The sequence below is a fragment of the Tachypleus tridentatus genome, chromosome 13, assembly GCF_004210375.1.
Source record: "Tachypleus tridentatus isolate NWPU-2018 chromosome 13, ASM421037v1, whole genome shotgun sequence".
Classification (NCBI taxonomy): domain Eukaryota; kingdom Metazoa; phylum Arthropoda; class Merostomata; order Xiphosura; family Limulidae; genus Tachypleus; species Tachypleus tridentatus.
In genome coordinates this window covers 208,120,772-208,144,696 of record NC_134837.1, presented here as the reverse complement: position 1 = coordinate 208,144,696, position 23,925 = coordinate 208,120,772, and the positions used below count along the sequence as shown (strand labels likewise).

Genomic DNA, 23,925 nt, shown 5'->3' with positions numbered 1-23,925 from the left:
AGCATTTTCGACACCATCTGCTTTCCGCATTTAATTTCTTGCAATTTCGTTTAAAACAATGCATACTATATACCTAGGTATTACATGAAATAAAGTATCATAATAAATGTTTTGGGTGTAATGTGTTCATGCATTGAAGTATTGTATAGTCTTGCATGTAATGCTTGAATGAAATTATTTAAAAACGCTCACGAATTATTCTTCAACCTAATATTTAACCTAAGCGTTTATAAGGTTTATTTATACAGTTATGTTTTATAAAAATATTCCTTCTATAACTGCTTAAGCCAGTATTAAACTTTTCTTTCTAAACTGGCATTTCCTAACAAAAATAATTTATCACCCTCTATCTCCCTACGATCGATTTGTTTGTTTTGTCTTTTGAATTTCGTGCAAAGCTACACGAGGGCTATCTGCGCTAGCAGTCTCTAATTTAGCAGTGTAAGACTAGAGAGAAGGCAGCTAGTCATCACCACCTATCGCCAACTCTTGGGCTACTCTTTTACCAACGAATAGTGGGATTGACCATCACATTATAACGCCCCCACGGCTGAAATGGCGAGCATCTTTGATGCGACGGGGATCGAATCCGTGACCCTTAGATTAGGAGTCGAACATCTTAACCCACCTGGCGATGCCGGGCCGCCCCCTACGATCGCAAATTTTCGAAAAATAACGACTGATTACTGCGTTAAGCCTTGTCAAACTGAGTTGTTCGTACGATATTTATCGGTAGTAATCTTCGTCGAAATTTAATTTCTCATAACCTGTTACTTACAGGTCCAATTTTAATAGGTCATTATTAAGTTATTAGAAAAATAGACGCCCTATAACCCGATTGAGTTGGTTTGTTTTAATAATGCAGCCACATCTTTTAAAAATTGAAAATATAATTCATAGAAGTTTTCTATAAGTTCATAACAAATGTTTGTTTGTTTTAGAGAAAACCCACATTAGGTTATATATTGTGTCCAACGGAGGACATATTGTGTTCGAAAGATGGATTTTTCTTCATAATGGTCACATAGAAAGTTATCTTATTCTATGATTAAATCATTTAACATGGTATTAAAGCCTTGATAATGCGCTACGCCTAACAACAAATGTACGCAAATAACTTAGTAAATCAGTAGCTATGACTTAATCATTCAAAACGACCTTATTGTTACCTAATAGTACGTTGTTATTCCGCCACGTGGCGCGATTTACATGGAACATGAACTGCAACCAATAAATTAAAACTTCAAACGATTTAGTTCACATTCGTCGCTGTTGTGACCAGTATTGATCGATACGTCGTGGTTTTAAGACCAGGTTACTTGTGTACAAGTCAAGTTCATTCACTGTGATTCAGTGAGCGACGTAGTGTGAAAGACATTATTTTACAGTGGACAAAATCTTTAATGTCCGCATCTTAATTTGTTTTTGATCTTTAAAAAATAACAAACAACGGAAATTACGGTACTTTTACCAACAATGTCGCGTCACGTGGAAGAACGTGGAACGAGCGAAAGTGATTGTACCAGCAGTCGCGAAGGGAAAGTAAAACTAAAAAGAGAAATAACTTTAATAAATGGTGTAGCGATTATTGTTGGATGCATTATTGGATCGGGAATATTTGTTTCTCCAAGAGGAGTTTTTGCTTATTGCGGTGAATCGGTAGGCCTATCGCTTGTCGTCTGGTCATTGTGTGGAGTATTTTCGATGCTAGGAGCCATGTGTTACGCCGAATTGGGAACTTCTATTCAACGATCTGGTGGAGATTATGCTTACATTCTCGAAGCGTTTGGGCCTCTGACGGCCTTCTTGAGACTGTGGGTTGCTCTTCTTATAATTCGACCAACAACGCAAGCTATCTTGGCACTGACTTTTGCCTATTATATTATTGAACCTATTTACCAACAATGTGAACCACCTGATGCAGCAGTGCGACTTTTAGCGGCGCTCTCTCTAGGTAAGGGACGTTGTAAATATCAACCAAATTATTATTGTTTAATTGTGTTTACAGATGAGATAAGGTTCTTATTATATCGTACGTGATTGTACGCCAAATAAATAATATTTCAAACTTCGTTCGGTTAAACATAAAAATTATTTTAATAGAAAAAGTAACTTGTTACCAAGTGCGTTTTAGTTTTCCTACCATGTCTTCTTATTCCGAAAAATAAATAAATAAATTTCAAGACATCCAGCACATTTTATGATAATTCTTAAAACGTGAAATTGTAGCTTATATGGCAAACTTCTAGTTTGTTACAGCTGTTCCTGCTTTCGGTAATCCATACTGCTGTAGGTGTAAAGTTAGACGTGTTGGGTTATATGAAGATGTGTTTGTAGATAGTTTATAAAGTAGATACCAAGTAAAACATTTTCGCGAATATCATTGATTGTGAGAGTATTCACCTGCTAATATCATTATCTTTCTAGCTGAGTCAATGTGAGTAGACAAGTTTCATTTCACCCATTAATTGATTGCTAATAGTTTTGGAAATTATAGAGATATCACTTACTAATTAAAAGTTAAAATAGGGTTCAATAACATTATTTCTTCGTCTATCTCTAGACGTCGCCCTTTGTGGGTACATGATGTGTTAATACCTTAATCAAAGTGACCAGAAAAAACGTGCATTCCTGTGAATACTGTTCATGGTTGATGGAAGTGGAGTTTCCTTTTACTAATAGGTAAAACAATTACCTGTAGATATTGAAAATGTCGCAGTGTCTTTTACTGGTGAGAGGATTGAAACCAGAACTATACAAAGTGTACGTCTTCTATCCGATCGCCTAGTAACCGAAGACATTACATTCTGGAAGATCTTAATGGAGTATTTTAATGAACATTTTAAGGATGGAGAGTCACACAGATATTATCAATGTCGTTCATGTTTTAACGTCATCATTTCATGTTATATTACAACTACTGTATATATTGCAAATATTATTTCTTGCTTCATTCGCTGCAGTAGAGAACGGGTACTACCAGTTGAATATGCATGGGTTTATAATACCATAACAGCAGCTGTGTGTGTAGATGTTTGTTTTGAATTTGGCCCAGGGCTGTACATGGGTTATCTGCGCTAGTCGTCCATAATTTCCAAGTTTAAAACTAAAGGGAAAAGAGCTAGTCATCAACTGCCAACTCTTGGGCTATTCTTTCACCAACGAATAGTAGGATCCACCGTCACGTAAAAACGATTCCACTGCTGAATGGACGGGCATGTTTAGTGTGACTGGGATTCGAACTCGCCACCCTCAGATTGAGGTGAGCGCCTTAATCACCTGACCATGCTGGGCCGTGTGTGGAAATATTAATTATTACAGTGTTTAGTATTGGAACTTCCAATTCGTTATAGAAATGTATAACGATGTTTATCTTTTATATCTTTAGAACCGATATTTCACTGTCGTGCGTCGGTATTTGGCCATCTCTGTGTACGGTGATAGCTGTCTATATGGTCGCTTATTTGTACCGACGGTAAGTCAAACAAAATACGTTAATACCCTGTCGAAGGGTGAGGGTTTGTCATATCTACGAGAATTCTTTAACAAGCGTCACCTGACGACGTATATCTCGTAGTGGTATCCCAGTACATTGTGGTACCGGTGTTGTTGAAACGTTCTTGAAATGGGCATCAATATACAGTACTCAGCACATGAAACAAAACGAAAACCAAGAAACCAAATAAATACAGCCATAAAACTATGTTCACCTGATAAAATTAATGATGAAATAAACAACATAAAACAACACTTCATCAACATCAATAAATTTCCTCCTGAAACCGTGGAAAGAACTATATGGACACATCTAGATCAACAACACATTCAACAACAAACAAACGATAATAAATCCCAAGATACAACCAACTATAACATTTTACATTACCGCATGCTATGTATACCTGATACTAACGAAAATATAACCAACATTTAGGAAAAAAAACTCATGTCATACTATGTAAAAACTACACTGACAAACACAACACCAACATAATTTATAAAATACAATGGAACAACTGCCACGACTTCTATATTGGAGAAACAATCAGAAAAATGGAAACCCAGATACAAAAACGCAAAAAACATCTTCACACGTTTTTGAACAATGCAAATCAAATGAACACAACATAACCATAGAAAACACCCAGATATTAAGTAGGGAAACAAATATAAACAAACGCAAAATCAAAGAAGTTCTACTTTTTTCAGCAACTAAAACCAATATTAAACCAATATAAAGGGCCGGCATGGCCAGATGGTTAAGACGCTCGACTCGTAATCTGAGGGTCGCGTGTTCAAATCCCTGTCACATCTAACATGCTCTCCCTTGCACCCGTGATGGCGTTATAATGTGACTATCAATCCCACTATTCGTTGGTAAAATAGTAGCCCAAGAATTGGCGGTGGGTGGTGATGACTAGCTACCTTCCCTCTAGTCTTACACTGCTAAATTTAGAGACGGTTAGCACAGATATCCAGCCCACGCGTAGCTTTGCGCCAAATTCAAAACAAACCAAACCAATAGAGGTTTTGCGTGAACCTATTAGTGTCACGTGACCACAACGAGGTTTGTAAACATACCGCCATATTGGGTGGCAAGTGTCCCGCATGACTGAACGAGTTAACAATTGCTGTATTCAGTACTATTCACATGTAAATGGCTGCCGCTGGCTTTTCATCACTTGTAGCACACCTGACAGGTGCTGAAAAGGCCAGGTATGAGGAAAAAGTGAAGAAAATGGGTGTAGGAGACCCGTATATGCTCCCGCCACGTGTATTTAGGCCAGTATATCCAGCCAAGACAACGTTGCTCAGAGTCAGACTGTTGCCGGAGTAGATCTGCCAAATATTACATATGGTGACATTTATATATGTTTGATAAACAGGACTTCCACTTATACAAATGATATTCTAAAAGGTTACAAAAGCCTTGATGGGTACAAGTACTTTGTGGCAGGATTTGTACAGAATGTCCAGATAACCAGGGCAACGTCGGATAAAGTCATCGTTACAGCAAAGGTTTGTACATCATGTTATATTACATACATGTATCGTGTACTCTGTATGATAGATTTAACTACATTTTAGACGAAGACTAGATACTTAAGTAAAGTAGGGCCCCCATTTTAATAAATGGCTCAATATTATTGTACTACATGTGTACTGACTTCATTCCGCAACTGTTGGCATTCAGATTCAAGTCTAACTAAGTCTGTGAATGATATTTCCGTCTGCATACATGTCTCAGTTGTATATTGTGATGTACACAAGTCAAAATTATCACATGTAGCTTCAAGTTCATCAGCAGAATCAGTACAGCTGCTATCAGTGGCAGCAGTGCCAGCAGATTCTATGAAAGCAAGGTCAGCAATTCAGCAGCTTTCCTTCTCTTCAGGGGAGAACGTGTAAAATGAAATATGGAAGGTACATAGTCAGGTGATAGGGGATCATCACTCTTCGTCCCTGAAACAGAGTACAATAATTTAGTTAAGATATAGATCTACAGGCATCATCAGATAATATTTATATATATAACAGATACACTGTACACTTTTAACTGAATATATATATATATATATATATAACTGAATATGCTGAACATTGTTTAACAACTGAATGTACAGCCAACAAAGTAATTATTTGCACACATCTTGTGCCAGTTGTGGTTTTCTGATGAATCACTTAAATTGGTCCTTTAAGAGATATTAACATTTTGTCTTAATGTACAAATGGCTATATAACCTATTCATCATGAATGATATTGTTCCTTCAGTAAATTTACTATTCAGTTATTTAAAAGTAAAAGAAAATTGTGCAAAAACATTTCTTTGAGTGGTGCTGCAGTGTGTTCTGCTATACATATATCATACATGTAAGTTTCAATTTATTCAGCCTGGCTATAGATGAATTATACATACCTGACACAAAATGTTTACTACAAAGTTTGGTGTGCTCTGTGGGTGTCCAGTTTTTCCTATTGACAGCTGCAATCCATCGTCTTCTTCGGTCGGGATCTTTAGGAAATCTGTGGTATGACACATTTTCCACCTGTCCATGTCGATTTGAACAGTTAAAAGCACAACACGAGTGTACTATAGCGAACTTTTGACTATGAATCACCCTTGTGTTGGTATATAAACACGGCGAGAGTGCCACCCATCATGGCGGTCAGCAGTAACTAGGTCAAGAGTGACGTCACATGCAAAACCCCTATATAAAGGAACACCCTTATAACTATATTAATCAGTCTCCTCCATTTTTGCGAATCAAACAACATCCTTCCAGAATCTCAAAATGCCTCCAGAAAAAATAGACAAACACGACTCACCGAATCAATCTACAAAGCTTACAACAACAATCAAGTAACCATCGGGGTATTCCTAGATGTCAAAAAAAGCATTCGACAGCGTTTGGCACAACGCCATCATATACAAACTAAATCACCTACAAATAAATCCCACGATAGTCAAATGGATTTCAAATTTCTTAACCAATAGAACAGCACAAGTAAAAGTCAATAAAACCATATCCAAATTATTTAATATAACGGCAGGAGTGCCCCAAGGATCAGTCCTCTCTCCACTTCTATACATAATTTTCGTCAGTGACATACCTTTTCCAAATCTAACATACACACACAATTCACAATACGCAGACGACATCGCAATCAGGAGCACCTCCAGAAACCCAGTAATGACCATGTCTCGCGTACAAGAATCACTAAACAACGTCTCAACATGGAGCAACAAGTGGAGGGTCGTGTTAAATCCAACAAAAACACAAGCAATCACCTTCTATAGAAAACTAAAGAAGCAAAGAAAAATCTAGAAAAATAAAACTATCACTTGGAAACACAACCATTAACATGATCAAAAACATCACATTCCTTGGCGTCACTTTCGACACAAAACTAACATGGAAAAACACATAAACAATATACACTCATCAATCAGAAAAAGGATTTCATATCTAAAGACTATAACCGGTAAACAATCGAAATGCGCACCGAACACCATTATACAAATATACAACGCTTACATCCGTCCACTAATAGAGTACGGATATCAAGTAACATACAACATGTCAAACAACACACTCCAAAAAATCCAAGTGCAACAAAACAGAATATTAAAATCCGCATTCAGCCTACCATCATTTACGCCAACAAATTATCTACACCAAATTAGTAATTTACCAACTATAAGAGATAGAATAACAGAACTTTTTCTCAAATATTATCTAAAAGCAGAAAATATAAACAAACTAACGGCATCACTACACAAATTATCAAGTGCACCAACAAAATACATATCACCTTACAACATATTTCAAGAATCACAATCCACTCAACAAAGAATCTAAATAAATAAAATCCATGTTATTAACATGAATTCCTTTTTTTCAGGTACAGGGCACACGAGAGGCAAAACTTTCGGCGCCTGTCGTGTGAAAGTGGGTTTTCTCGGGGCACTCCCGTTTCCCCCCACATCAAAATCTTTAGGCATTGGATTTCTAGATCCCAGCCCAGGCAACTCTTTTGCCAGACCCTGAATCGTGCCGTTTGATTTGATTTGATTTGATCTGGATTTGAATGAATTATATTCATGTTCACATCTGCCCAACTTCTTCCTTTCGGGACAGGTCCCGTCCTTTCTTTCCACTGCTGCCTTTGCCTCCACCCAAAACAACATTTAGAGAGACATCCTCCACCCAAAAAAAAAAGTCAAGAATAATAATAATAATTAATTTATTAAATAAAATAATAATAATAATAATAAAAAAAACTACCACTTAATCTTAATAACAATCCACGAAAGGGGACGAAGAGGAACCACAACGTTCCTGAACACCCCGGTTGGAGAGAGAACTCTTCTGATTTCTCTCTCTCTAAACTGAACCCCTGCCACGTTAGTTTAGTTTACTATATTAATTAACAACCTAACATCCATCTGCAACGTCCCTTTACCTGTTTATACTCTCGTCCCTGAGACATGTGTGCGTCAACGGTCACTTGCAAACTCTCTCTCTCTCTTAACTTAGGAAGGTCGAAACGTTGTTCTCTCCTTATCAATAAATGTCAATACCAACCTTTCTGAGATACAGTGTACTGCATAATTTTATCCAATGTTTAGATAACAAACGAAACGTCTCATTTCAGTTAGTGCGATAAGGATAGACCCGTCGTGAAAAAACTAAATTTGAAATTAAGATGAAAAAACACCTTTGTACTTACAGAACTTGTAAGTAATGTAGATTATACTAGTAATTAGAAAAATACAGTACTATTAGGTTGTGTGAGATATTTTGAAAATACGAACAGCTGAGACAAGACAGTTTTTTTTTAACGAAATGAAAAAACCTTAATAGAAACTTTGACTCTATTTTAATAATTTAAAGCAATGATATTTCTATTATTAAACTAACAGTACTTGATTGAGATTATGTATTAATTTTGTTGGTTTTTGATCGTGTCTGTATGTAATAATTGTTTTTCATTACTGAAATTATATTTCATACAGAAAAGATAAAATAGATGTCATAGGGATCTGTTCTGAATATAGCGCATGAGATGCGTGAGTGACTTGTCGTAATTCTGGGTCAAGCGTTCATGAAATATATGTTACAAATTAAGGTTTTCGTCTTAAAATAGTTTCTACAAACTGATACACCATTGGCTGAATATAGAAAGTATAGATCCATTTGGGAATTTTATGAGTCTGCGCTTTCTTTATAAGAAATTCATGCTAAAACCCTAATTGGGGTTACCTAGCTCTAAAGTGTGACAATTTATAATGTGGTGCATCAGGTGTAGATTTTCCTTACTGTTTTAATACTTATTTATGTAAGTATATTCCTTAGTGTAGGATTAAGTGAGTTCAGCTTAAGATAAAGCTGTAAGGCATGTGAATAGGAAGAATTGTTTCACCTATGAAACCAATTCTACAAAACGTTTTTAGCCTAGCAACGGTTGCTAAGCTGCATATATACCATAGGAACTTGCAATCTATCCAACACGTGGTGACTTTTCTAGCCTTCCGCGTACATTGCGTTATTTTCCTCACATAAAATGAAAAAGAAACATAGCGACAGCTTGAAAGTAATACCCTTTAGCAACGGTTGATAAGCCAGTTTGCCATAGCAACCGCTTGTGTGAATTATGCAAGTGGCTGCTTCATGAATTTTGAATCAAATTTATCATTTGAAGTACACCAAAAGTATGTTATCTGTATTGTATTTTCTCACTTTGAATAAAACATGGAGTCATTTAGAATGATGTCTTAGCAACTGTTGCTAAGTAAAGTGTTCATCATACACATAATGTTTTATAAAATTATTGCTATATTTTATTTTTATTCTGTAATTCATTTGAAACACGACTCGTAGGAAATACAAAACGGGTCTTTGATTCATATTTAATTTGAAAGATATTACATTTCAACTACAGTGTTACACAATACCTAATATACAAAAGGTGAATTATTATTATTATTATTAACAATGATAAAGAACAAATTAATTTTAATAGAAATCGTCAAACTTTCAGTATTTAAACACAGTGAATACTACTTACATACCTATAGTGCTTATACGTCCCAGATGACAATACCATGGGTGGTGGGTGGGTGTGGTGTTTCTTCGTTCACGAAGAAGTTATCACGGCGTTCGTATCGTACTGTACGTCACGTGGATGTTTCCAGAAAAAAAATTTGTAAAGAAATACATCGTTCATGATGATTAAAATGGTGGCAGTTTTTACACTTTCAGTTAAATGGCGAATTGTCATACATAAAAATAAATGATTCGCAGTTTTCCACTGGTCTACGTGATGGCACAATTTCTTAATACAGCTTGACCGGTTAACTTCTGTAACTCGGACTTCAAAATTTCAAACGGGAGCCATTAGCTTCTTTTGAACAATGGTACCTAAAGTGGGCGATACCCCCGCCCTTGAGGGGCTGTGGGATTACCTGGAGGGCGCTAAGAGGAAAAATGGTGGTAGGAAGAGAGCAGCAGAACATTTGATGTTTCATTCTGAAGTTCACTGGCTATGAAAAGGTAACTGTATGAGACTCTTGTATACTTTTTAACACTGTTGTGGAGTTTGTTTTGAAAACACAAATGCTTTGCTCAGTGATGAACTTGAAGAGGTCAGGCATGACATTGCTTATTGATCAGAATTACTTGCAAGGAAATGACGTCAATCTTATTGAGGCCAAATCTGTCGTTTCTGTTTCGAAGTTAACTCTATTCATCTGCAATATATGCTGTCGCGAGCTATTCCAATTTCCGAGCCTGTCTGAGCTAGAAGAGAAAAATGGGATATAAGGTGATGTACCTGCAGGTATTTTGTGATAAGGTGATGTACCTGCAGGTATTTTGTGATAAGGTGATGTACCTGCAGGTATTTTGTGACCGTTTAAATATGCTGCATAAAGATGTGTTTGAGCGATTTGAGAATCTTTTTTGACCAAAACGCTAGATTGAGCGATGAACTCATTTCTAAATACTGAGGAAGTTTGGATAGTGGGAAGAATTGAGCTGAAGCAAATATTTAATAAATCGTACCAAAAGTATTGATTACAAAATGATATTTCTGATCGCTGTCATACACTATGGACATTGGTTAAGAATCTCCTTGTATTTACATCATATCCGGTAAAACGTGGTTTTAATGTGTTTACCCAACTTTTCTCCAAACAAAGAAACGTACTCCAGATTACTGTACATGGTGATTCGAGGCTTCTGCTAAATGACTTTAAACCAGACATTGGGAAACTGGTATTTCTTCACCAAGCCCATCCATCTTCTGTGTGCTCCATGTCTCAACTTACCACTTTCATTCTGTTTTACAGAACTCTTCTTGACGAATATAAATATTTTTTCTATCACATAAGGATTTTTTTTTACAAATAGGGAATTAAAAACTCTTACTCAGATCAAATTGTTATTTTATTTACCACAATGATCATTTTCATAAATTATTTTTGGGTTCTAGAACGATCGATAAGACTCTTACGTCGCGATTGGTTTAGAGAAATCTATACCAATGGTTGTCAACATTTTCAGCATAACAAAATATCGCCCGATTTCAGTGAAAATGATTCATTTGTGTAAGAATACGTAATATGACATTTTGTGAAAAATCTGTACGTAATGGAGAAAAATGAATATCATTTTCGAATTCAACGTTTAGGAATATCCGTAGAACATGCCAACATTTTAAGACAATAAAACCAACGCACGCCTATGTTATTAATATGTTGTTGATGAACGGTTTCCTATAAAAAGATGGTAAAATTAAAAGTCAAAATAATAGTTGATTGTGGAAACTTGTGTGGTATCTTTGTGTATGATGCAACCTCTATAAGATTATTTAAGTTTATAAATATGGTAGTTACTAAAGTACGAAGTTTTCAGTCCAGGTCCAACATAATATATGAACGTGCACAGTTCCGTTTCAATCCTTTTCATCTGTGTTCAATAAAAATAACAGAGAGACTCTCGTGGGCTCGGCATTAAGTTGGGTGGCTTATAATACTAACGTTCTAGATTCGATATCTATGGTGGGCACAGCTTTGTCTTTTGAATAAACAAACGCAGAAAAAACTAAAACAACAAACACCTAAATAGTTTTAGTACCCGAGACAGGAATATATTCTATTTCATCTGCTGCTTCTGGCTAGTTATCTGCACTTTCTTCACGTACACATTTAAGCTTTTAATACAGAATACTTTATACCCTGTACACCAGCTATAGAAATCCATGCAGTTAACTTTATACGGAACCATTGTTAATTAATTATTCACTTCACCTGTGATTCGGTTCGTATTCCATTTCATATACTTCTTTTTCATACACAGTATATCAACCGGTTAGTTTAGTTTCTTCAAAATTAATGTCTGTCTGTTTGTCTGTCTGTTAAGTGCAAAGTTAAACAAGAGGCTGTCCGTACTCTGATAACCGCGGGTATCGAAAGCCGAATTTTAACATTAGAAATCCTTAGACTTAGTACTGAACCATACAGGAAATCACTAATGTATGACTAACACACACAGCCAGTCAATAAATAGTAAACGAAACTAGCAATGTGAAACGTTTAGGCTTCTTTTATCGGCCTAGCTCCTGCAACATTGGTTGTGGTGTGGGCTTCTTTTATTGGCCTAGCTCCTGTAACATTTGTTGTGGTACTTCTGTCTTTTGATATTTGATTCTGTGTATATTTCTTTCATACTTTTGATATTCTTATGCTTCGTTATTTTCCAAATACATCAGTTGTTTATTAGCCCCAAAATAAAACGCAAACCATCCCATTGCGTGTGGCGCTAGTGTATTCAATGAAGGTTTTGTTGAGAGTTTCTTTTGAATCCCCCCGTCCCTATTGGTATAGCGGTAAGTCTGCGGACTTGTAAGACTATAAATAGGGTTTCGAAAAATAAAGCCCAGCCTAAGTTGCAACTTGCCTTCATCTATTTCAGACTCGTGATTCACCCTTAACACTTGCTTGCATAGTGAATTCTCGTGTGGTGTGTTTTTGTCGGATCTTTTGAAGAAGCTTACAAGTTTTCAAAGTCACTAAAATTATAAAAATGAAAATAATAACCTTATTTTTAGCGTATCTGAGGAGGGAGGGTGGTGTACGATGGCGGCAGATGCACATACAGACATCTGTGGGATAGACTGATTTTTATCACATACTACTCAAAATATCGTAGCTACAACGTTGGACTTGTACAGAATTTTAAAAAGTAACTGATATTGCTTTCAGTTTGTGTGTAATCACATCATTCATTCAGAGAGAGCAGCGTCTAAACGGTCATTTTTGTTATATTAAAAGAGATTTTTAACAGTTTCTTTTCTCACTGATGAATTATTACAAACCACTCGATAAACCTTAATGCAAAGTAAAAAGTGGTAAATTGAAATAAAATATTGTGTAAGTCGTTACGTAGTTTTTTAACTTTATAACGTGTAAAGTATGAATGACTTCATGTTCCAGTAGAAAAAACGATTCATCGCGACTAGCTTCTTAAGTCGTCTTCAAGTCTTGAGAATACGGAAAGACAGCTTACTCGTTTCATATTAAATGCTGTTGCCCTCTAGTTAGGGTTTAGTAAACTATTATTAAGTACATAAAGCCTGAAAACTTGTCAACATGTAGTTTTTTTCGTGCGTCGAAGATATGAACTGTTTTCCTATATCTGCTGAAATAGGTTTTAATCTATTTTAGTAATTTGTTGTTTTTCTTTTCTCAGTGATGAACTGTCAAAAACTATTCAATAAACCAAAAAGAGAATTAATACTTTAATCCATCAATGTATTAACTCTCTGTACCACAATTAAATATAAATAAATAAAAGTCTATAATGGAAATGTTAGAATGTGACCTATAGTTAATTGTAAATATTTTTACTAACTCTTCTTCAAACAAGTAAGTAAAAGTATTTATTTGAATATGATTTTGTGGAGAATGTGGGAGTGTTAGTTGAAAATGAAAGACAACATGAAAAAAGACTATATGAACATGAAAATGTAACACAACTACAAAAGGAAAACATGGAATAATTTATATAGAAATAAGATAAGTCGGGATCGATTGAAATGTAAAAGTAAAGCCAAACTAAATGTTAGGTTAAAGTTTGTAAGCACCAATAGTAGATCTAGAAACAGAAGGTCGCCGTATTATGTTATGCAAAGTTATGATGTGTCATGAGGCACACGATAAACACATGGATGACCGAAACTGTAGAAATATATTTTACTAGCAAAAACGTCTAATTACTTTACTATGGCTCGGCATGGCCATCGCCTCGTAATCTAAGGGTCGCTGGTTCGACCCCATCTTGACACGAAACCCTTTCAGCCATAGGAGCGTTATAATGTTCGCTAAATCTTGCTATTCGTCGGTAAAAGAGTAGCTTAAGAGTTGGCGGTGGGTGGTGATAACTAACTGCCTTCCCTCTATTCTTACACTGCTAAATTTTGGAAGGCTAGCGCAGATAGCCCTAATGTAGCTTTGCGCGAAATTCAAAAACAAACAGACTTTGCCTCAATCAGTAAAATATAGAAATGAATATCCTGAACCGTTTATTTCCGTCTAAAGAACTTCTTAACAGAATTTCACCAATTTTATCTGCTTCTTTAGTGAGTATGAACATGTCAGGCGAACCAGATTGCCACATATATCGTCACACCATGTGTGAAAGCAACATGTTGTAGGTAAATAATTATTTTTAACGAGAGACCCAATTGTAACGAAACTCTGTTGAGAACTTATTTTGTTGAAAAATCACGTTTTATCATCAAAATTTGATTTGAACTGAAGGAAGAGTTTTTGCGGACAGACAGAGAAACATTAGCACATAAGATACCAACATTGTCTTCCTCTATTTCTTCCGGATGTACTGCTTTACGACGGCTTGTAAAATAAACTGATTTTTGTTACATCACGAATCTTGCATGTATATTCAAGTGTCGTCATCTTACTGAGAAAAATAGAGAGCTTAGAGATAAGAACAAGTAAACGTTTGTTTCGTACATATATGCTCAAGGGCTAACTGTCTCCACTAGTAAGAAGGCAGTTGATCAAGAGAACCATCCGCTAACTTTTAACCTACTTTTGTCCATTGTTCGGGTATTTTCATCACCTCGGTAACGCACACGTGATTCCCAGATGAGAAGACTTATTTTTTGAACAACGAGCGATGCGCACGAGAAGACAATCTGTGGCAATAAAAACTATCTTAAGATATTCTATAGTGCATCACCTATTATTTTATAGAAATCCCCAGTGATCGATGGAAGGTATTAAGAAATACAGAAAGTAACAACTCTTTTAGGTCAGGCCACGTAAGTATTGAAGCTAGTAGGAAGTGTGTAATATTTTATATAACAATTACACACGCACGCACGCACACGCACACCTTCAGTGAAAAATTATATAAAAATAACAAAACGGGAATTAAAATATAATAATATGGAAAACACAAAATTCTCCAGATTTCGTAACAAAGGTGCTATGAATTATAACTTAGTTACAACAATCCAGGGCATAAAACAAAAACTTATTGTTTAGGTTTAGTTTGTATTGTATTTTTTTGCAAAGTTACACGAAGGTTATCTGCGCTAGGCGTTCCTAATTTAGCAGTGGTAGACTGGATGGAGATTAACTTGTCAACCTCGCACACTGCTAACTCTTGGAATACTATCTTACTAATGAATAGTGGTATTAATTGTCACATAGTAACTCCCCCGTCCTCATGGCTGGAAGGGGCGATCATATTCACGGGGCTTCAGGAATGAGCTATTAATTCGTAATAAGTCGTATTATACGTAATTATACGTGAGTGTTTATCTAAACCACGATAAAATACCTTATCCTCTAATATTCAGGTACGGATGTTAATTTTGTGTTGAATCTTCATGTTATCTGTTTCTAATTTTAAAACGGACATTTTTTGGATTTTAATTATTTCAATTTTTAATATGTATCCCGGTAAGTAAGTGGTACGTTTATAAACTTACAACGCTAAAATTTAGGATTCGATTCCTCGCGGTGGACCCAGAGATAGTGTGTCGTGTAAGCTTGCGCTATATTAATAATAATAAAACAACAATACCAAAAACATTAAGTTCTCAATACAAGTTGTTTCACCAGAGGGCGTTTAGAATTTGAAATACATTCAAATAACAGTTAGTACAATTCGTATTTATTTTACGTGAGTTTTTCGATATGTTTAAAAATGTAGGATAAATAATCAAATAAATTAATGACTTTTAATTTAGCACATGAAAATATAGTAATAACATATTATTGTCTCATTTCTTCCACGTGTGTGTGTTAGAACATTTCATTTGTTTGTTTTGAATTTCGCGCAAAGCCACACGAGGGCTGCCCGCACAAGCCGTCCCTAATTTAGCAGTTTAAAACTAGAGGGAAGATAGCTAGTCATCACCATCCACCGCCGACTCTTGGGCTAATCTTTTACCAACGAATAGTGGGATTGATCGTAACATAACGCCCCCACGACTGAAAAGGCGAGCATGTTTGATGCGACAAGAATTCCAACCCGCGACCCTCGGATTACGAGCCAAACTCCTTAGCCCATCTAGCCCATGCCGGGCCAGAACATTTATTACTTTCATACTATTAAGAAATTAATTCCGCAGAAAACATGGTCATAATGATGTAACCATTTCTCTCGTGTTAGTTTTCAAAAGTCTCCTGTTATGTTAGTGGTAAGTTTCTTGACTTTGATAAAATCTGGTGTTAGTCTTGTATGGACAGTGTAGGAAGCTGATTGTGTACTGTTACTGACAAAACAAACGTACTTTCCTGAATTCTTTCACTTAACTGTCCAGAATAACAATAGTAAAGTTCTGGGTTCGAATCTCGCAGTTGACAAAGCACATGTAGACCAGTGGGTATCTTTGTGCTAAAAAAAGCCAACAACCCTTTGTTTTTCTCCAAAAAACTGAATATGAGAGAGATTTGTTATTAATTGTCAATCTCATTGTGACGTCAATCGAAACGTTTATAGATAACATTTTACCAACATAATATCACTGTTACGTATTAAAGACTCGAAAATAGTTCTGTATCAATGCGTGAACTTTAATGATAACAGCATACTCTTGTTCAAATTAACTGTTTGGAACCAGTAGACAAAACGTATTTTTAAAACCAACACAATTTCTCTGTCTGGACTTTTCTTTAGTTTTTATTTTCTTGTTATCTCAGTTACAAAATGTTCAGTAAAAATCAACCTTTTTAAGGAAGATTCGGTATTAATGAGGATCTCTGATTTACTCGTAAATTCGAGTTAACTATACAATAGTCACTTATTCTCCCAGAACTATTTCAGTGAAGCGAACGTAACTTTAAAAATAATACATCATAATCTCAGCAGCGCGAGAGACGCTACGAACTAATCTGTATTCGTTCGTCTCTTCTTTCATGCGAAAAAAATCGAGAGATATTGCGACCTACACAAAATAAATTCTCCATTTTCACGCGCCACCGGACTAAAAGGTTCAGACTCGCGCTTCGTGATACTCATAATAAATCTTTTTTTTATTACCAGTCATTCTGCGTTTCTTTCGCGCAGCAAAGAGCTGTTCTTAGATAACCATAATTTTCTTAAACAAAAAGGCCCGGAATGGCCAGGTGGGTTAAGGCGTTCGACTCCTAATCTGAAGGTCGCGGGTTCGAATCCCCCGTCGCATCAAACATGCTCGCCCTATCAGCCGTGGGGGCGTTATAAAGTCACGGTAAATCTCACTTTTCGTTTGTAAAAGAGCAGTCCCAGAGTTTCTGGTGATTAGTTGGCTTCTCTCTGGTCGTACACTGAAAATTAGAGACGGCTAGTGCAGATAGCCCTCGTGTAGCTTTGTGCTAAATTCAAACCAATATTAAGTTCAATACTTTGCCCTTCATTAAATTGTACAAGGTACGTCTAAAGGAATGGAGAAGTAAACGACGTCTTTAAACAGTCACCTTTTTATCTGGCAAACGAACTTGTAAATACAACATAAACTGGTTTTAATGTAATATAGGGTTCTTAAGTATAGGTGTATACGTCTTCTAAGTTTATCATGCCAGTTTTGTTTACCATTGTCTTTCAACCCAAAACTAGTTCATTATACTCAAGTACAATGTTCTACAACAGTAATAATGCTTGAGGTATTCCAAGTAGACATGTTTACAGCTCCACCAGCCAACTGCAGCCGGTATTCACGACATGCGCACATACAGAACTGAATATTAAATTAAAATGTTTAATGTTGTTGTTTCTGTGCAGTAATTATATATTTAATGCCATGTGTACCTCCACTACTAATCTATTAATTTCTTGATTTTCACTCAACTCGTAATTTGAGGGTCACGGATTCGAATCCCCGTCGCATCAAAGATGCTCGCCCTATCAGCCGTGGGGGCGTCATAATGTCACGGTCAATCCCACTATTCGTTAGTAAAAGAGTAGCCCAACAGTTGGTGTTCGGCGTTGATGACTGGCTACCTTCCATCTAGTCTTACACTGCTGAATTAGGGACGGCTAGCGCAGATAGCTATCGTGTAGCTTTGCGCGAAATTCAGAAAACAAACTTCTGCTATTATTAAACGTTTATGGTTTGTAGTTTGTGATTTATTCTATCGTGTGGGGTTGGTGTTCGTTTTGTGAATGAATATCTTTAAGGCTTATATGTTTGTTACACGATAGATATCTGCGCTAGCCGTCCCAAATTTAGCAGTGTAAGACGAGAGGGAAGGCAGCCAGGAATCATCGCTAACTCTTGGGCTACTCTTCTACAAACAAATAATGGGATTGACCCTTACATTATAACGCTCCCACGGCTGAAAGAGCGAACATGTTTGGTGTGACGGAGATTCGAACCCGCGATTTTCGGATTACAAATCCAGTGCCTTAACTACCTGGCCATGCCGAGCCATCTTTAAAGCTCAACTTAAAATTAATTTATTTTGATTTCTTTTGGTTTCTTTTACGAGATATTCGGATTTTTATAGTATTTATCGCGACTCTGATCATTTGATAAGTGAGGGGTGTACAAGGTTATATTCTTGGTAGAAATATGGAATAATAATTTTGTTTGATTTTTTTTTAAATAATACTCAATTTATTTTCGGCCATCTTATGTTGAGTAATAATTTTAATTTTTGTGTTATTACCACTAATTTTCTATGTATGTATCTCCAGTAATTACCCATAATTAATATATGTTTATTAACTAGATAATTATAGTCACTATTATAAAATGTCTTGAATCATTAGTGTAGTTTTGTTTATACCCATTCAATGAGAGGGATATTAATAAAGACAATACTACATTTTCTTGTTTGATTTTTATAAAAAACTAATGTATTTATTTGTCCAGATATACAAGTTTAGTGTTCTGTATATGTTTTTCAGGATTTTTAACGTACATTAACTGCAGAAGTGTACGCTGGGCCATGAGTATTCAAGACGTATTTACCGGGGCCAAGCTGTTAGCACTAATTATCATCATCATTACAGGCATAGTCTGTATAGCACGAGGTAAGTTTGGTTTCAGTTTCTTTTTAGAAAACGTTAGAACTGGTGTGTCTGTTTCGTACAATTTAAATTAAACGAAAGAGAGAGAGAGAGAGAGAGACAATGAAAGTGATGTTTTCATTTCTCTTATTTGTTTAGCGATTAATGTAATATCAGTGAAACATGAATTTATTTTGTAAATTATTCAAAATACTTTGTGACTATTATCAAACAAAGATATCGCCCTCTTTTAAGAGCAGAGTTCATTACTAAAATATAACAACCGAATTAAGTGAATGAAAACAAAACAAAAAACGTTTTGTACATTTGTAGTAAATGGATTCATTTTGCAACGTAAGGCCCTCTTGAGGCAAATAAACAAAATACAACTGACTACGCCAGAGAATCGTTTAGATTTTGAACTGAAGCACGAGACGCGCAGGGCGAGAGAAGTCGATTATACGGAACAACAGACAAATAGAATATTGTTTAATTTCTATTGTGCATAGTTCTATATGGAAGTCATGCTGGTATTGGTGATTTATAAAGTCATTTGTTTCTAGTATTAATAGACATTCTTAGCGAAGTTGTTTTCTTTTATGTTATTGACTGTATATGTAAATAAATGAAAATCTAACGTAATTTAACTCGTCGTCGAATGTCCACAGTACGTTCAGGCAAAGAAAGCCTTACGAACCCTTTAGCTACTGATTCAGAGAGCCATAACGCTTAAATTCCACGGCTGGAACAGCTTGATTTGGATCACGTGATTTAAAACTTCTTGGTGATTGGCATTGGTTTGGCTCCGCGTTATATCTCGTTGTAGAGTTGTTGTTCTAGACATTTAGTTTTCTTTTATTATCGTCTCATCGCAGACTTTAACCGTTTCGTTCCGTCAGCGTATCGGCCCAGTGGTTCTTAACCTTTTTCATCGTCTTACCCCCTGAGACTCTCTAGGGTATTACCATGACCCCTATAATAATTTTTGTAATGGTGAACTTTGCGTAACGGTAGAATAAAACAAAACTATATAAAGATCCTAATTTATTGAAAAATGTTACAAATAAATGACCTTGAGAAATGCTACAAGTGCTAAACAAATGTAAAATCCATGGAATTACTGAACATCATACAAAACCTACATATCCACTCAGTGTGAGGGTTGATATATTATATATATATATATATATATATATAATGAGAAAATATACTGAATACGATGGAAACTTTGATATTTAAGTTTTAAATTCGATGTATTAATATTATATAGTTTAAAAATTTATGCAATTCAAAACGTTGTAATATGTGTAAATTTTTACTCAAAATTAGACAGGTGGTTGCGCAACAAACATCTCGACGCAGTTCAGCTGCCGCACTTCAGCGTGTTTCTCATTGGTGGGCAGTTACAGGTACTTGCCACAAAAACTATAAACTGTTCCGTTATTTCCCCAATAATTCCTAAGCCTTCCGTGACCCCCCCCCCAGAGAAACTCAAACTACCCCAAGGGGGTCACAACCCCAGGTTTAGAACCACTGTATCCAAACCAGTAACACAAACGTCATACATACACACACTCGAATCCTGTGACGTGGAGTCTTGAAATATATGTAAAAGACGGTACAGTACGCGAAACAATAACATCTGAGTGTCTTTACATGTTTTGAAATCCCGAGTTTAAAAAAAAAAAAAAAAAGAATCTTTAGCGTCAATCAGTTAATCTGTTTATGTCACTTGTGTAGTATACACTTCAGAATAATGCCGTGTGTTTATTTATGCAGGTGGTGCTCCAAATGTAGTATCTATTCCAGAGCACTTTCTAACTGATCGCTTGCACATACGGGCGTTAAATTAACCGTACTTGTGATATAGTTGCGAACAAAATAGCCTTGGCGAAGATGGCGTCATATAAGCCATATTTTCCATCAAGGGCAAGCATACCTTTACCCTAAAAAGAACGACAATAACAACAAAAATTAATTTTGTGAAATATGGTTCCATCTGGGGGAGTCTACGTTTGGTGATGTATAGTCCCATCTGGATGTTTATGTCGTGTTTCAAAGTGGTTCTTTTTGTTTTAAGCTGTGAATTCTGTATTAACATACGCTAAATATAAATCATTAATTTAACGAGAATTATTAAACTGGACGAGATATCACGATGTGTAATAAAATAATTAGTTATTAATCGGAACGTTTCTTTGGTGTTTCAGAAGAAGTGATTTTTAGCCCTAAATTGTCTCAACTTTATTTTAAACACGTCTTAGTACGGCTGTTGCTATAGGCTGTGCTTATTCTTGTTTCTTTGTTTTAAAGACAATGGTGATTAAGACTTTTCTAAAGCGATAGAAAGACTAAACCTAACCAAAAACCAGATTCTGTTCATGTGTTAATGTTGCATACAGGCCATAAATATTATAAAAGACCACTGTTTCTTGAAGACATTTACATGAATACAAGAGGCCCCCTACATGAAAATACAAATCAACTTATTTTAAGTAACAAAATAAAATAAAAAGAATTCAAAGAAAATAACTGGGACGATTACTGCTCGACATCAAACGAACACGCATGCCTTAAGAAATATTGAACACGTTTGAAATGACTTACACAAAGTATCGAACCGTAAATCTTAAACAAAATAACTTGTACAAATGAAAAACAAATAGAAGTTTTTCAAATAACAATTAAGTTAAACATTTTAAAACGCACAACGAACCTGGTATTGACACTTACAACTATAACTCAGTAAATGAACACATCAAACAAAATAAACAAGTTTACTCGCCGAAATTCCCTACTCCTTCAGTTAGTCTCCTAAAGCAACAAACAAACAATAATGTTTATTCGAACAGTATTTCGATTAAAATAACAAAAGCTGAAGTAATAACTTCAACAAAACATACCTAAAACGAAGCACGTACGGAAGGGGGTTACTTACAACGAAACATTCCTGAAACGAAGCACGCACGGAAGGGGGATTACTCACAACAAAACATTCCTAAAACGAAGCACGCGCGGAAGGGGGTTACTCACAACAAAACATTCCTAAAACGACGCACGCACGGAAGGGGGTTACTTACAACAAAACATTCCTGAAACGAAGCACGCACGGAAGGGGGGTTACTCACAACAAAACATTCCTAAAACGAAGCACGCACGGAAGGGGGTTACTCACAACAAAACACTCCTAAAACGAAGCACGCGCGGAAGGGGGTTACTCACAACAAAACATTCCTAAAACGAAGCACGCGCGGAAGGGGTTACTCACAACAAAACATTCCTAAAACGAAGCACGCGCGGAAGGGGGTTACTCACAACAAAACATTCCTAAAACGAAGCACACGCGGAAGGGGGTTACTCACAACAAAACATTCCTAAAACGAAGCACGCGCGGAAGGGGGTTACTCACAACAAAACATTCCTATAACGAAGCACGCGCGGAAGGGGGTTACTCTCAAATTATTTGATCGCTTAACAAATTTATTTAATTTATACTTCAACTTTGATTATAATCTATCCTTTTAGAGGTAAGCCACGTTCTTATGTTGGGAAAACCAGCGAATTAACAAAGTTTTTACACGTCGATTAGTGTGTATAGTTGTCAAGGTAAAATTTTAGGGAAAAAAATTAGTAATTAGTAACAAATTCTTGTCAAAACTACGTAAAGTTCAAAACGGTTTCCGAAAATGTCGAAGCCGTAATAGATAATTTTAACCAAAGTAAATGAAGTATCTTGCCTTCTTCATATACATTTGAAGAAAGGGATTTGCCGACAAGTGTTATTTGTTGGTTATAAAACTTCCTAAACATTAGAAAATGCAGAGTGGAGGGCCGCTACTTGGAGTACTTTACTTCTGAGGCAGGGGTACCCCAAGGAGAGACAGTTAGCCCTACTTTTTTCATCATGGATGTGACATTACTTTTGAAGGATCTATGGCTTAGCCTAACTTCACAATTTGCGTACGGTGTGGTGATATATTATTATTATTGATGTATACTTGTGGTGATAGGGAAAAAATAAACTAATAATTACAATATATAACAATCTCGTGTAAACAAATTAGTTTTTGTTTTTTCCCTTGATTGGATTTTATGATTCACAAAACCGAAGTTTACAACTCGTGATTTGGGTTAAAACTCTGCAATGCAAATATTCACGACATTTCTCTGTACTCAAACCTCGTACTGACACACAACACAGCTAACACGCCACTGGTGGTGGTGTTTCGAACCTCAGCGGTTTCTCTTCTGAACTTTCTATTTTTAAAATAATAAAACGTCTTTATAAAAGAATTATTTTCCGCATTGTTGTCATTTTGCATTAAAGGATAAGAAAATCGCGTAGTTACTTAAGATTTATAAAACGTTTGTTATGTGTTTGATAGATCAGCTAAGTTGTTGGTCAAGCAGTTGTCTGTGTAGTGGCTAACTCATGTTGGCTTTATTTGGACAACTTATAATTTACTAGAAAAAAAGGAAAGAAAAATAATATTTGGCACTGGTTTCGTAATACGTTATGACTCTTATAATGACAATACCAGAGAAGTTGTCCCTGGTGGGTCAGTGGTAAGATTAAGAACTAGCAACCATAAAATCCAGGACTCAATTCCCCACAGTGAACGTATAATGTAGCTTTGCAATTAAAAACCAACTAAAGTAGTTTAGAAAGCTTAAATTTTTGTGTATTTTATTAGTTCAGTTTATTTCCCTAATATTATAGGGGAAAAAATTTGTACTTTAGTTTAATATTTCCTTTCCCTGTAATTATCAGGTTGTCCAGAAATAAACGTCGTTTCTGAACTACGAAGTTTAGAAAAGTATAAACCAGTGTTGTAAATCGTGCTTTAATCACAGTAAGCACCATTTGCCTCAACACACTTTTGCCAACGTATAACG

At 35.8% G+C, this 23,925-nt stretch overlaps 1 protein-coding gene and 1 long non-coding RNA gene across 3 annotated transcripts in view; one reads left to right on the top strand and one right to left on the bottom strand.

Moving 5' to 3' along the window:
- Positions 1-1,248: 1,248 nt before the first annotated feature.
- The window catches only part of LOC143239711 (large neutral amino acids transporter small subunit 2-like), a 43,193-nt gene continuing 20,516 nt past the window's right edge, over positions 1,249-23,925 (top strand). For both annotated transcript variants that reach the window (XM_076481122.1, XM_076481121.1), the window contains exons 1-2: positions 1,249-1,954; positions 18,928-19,053. In XM_076481122.1, coding sequence (XP_076337237.1) covers positions 1,477-1,954; positions 18,928-19,053 — 604 coding nt within the window. In that variant the 5' untranslated portion in view covers positions 1,249-1,476. The remainder of the gene's footprint in view (positions 1,955-18,927; positions 19,054-23,925) is intronic.
- Positions 5,127-6,163, bottom strand: LOC143239712 (uncharacterized). Its single transcript, XR_013021320.1, has 2 exons — positions 5,919-6,163; positions 5,127-5,463 (listed from the first exon to the last, which is right to left on the bottom strand). It is a non-coding gene; the product is annotated as an uncharacterized LOC143239712 (long non-coding RNA).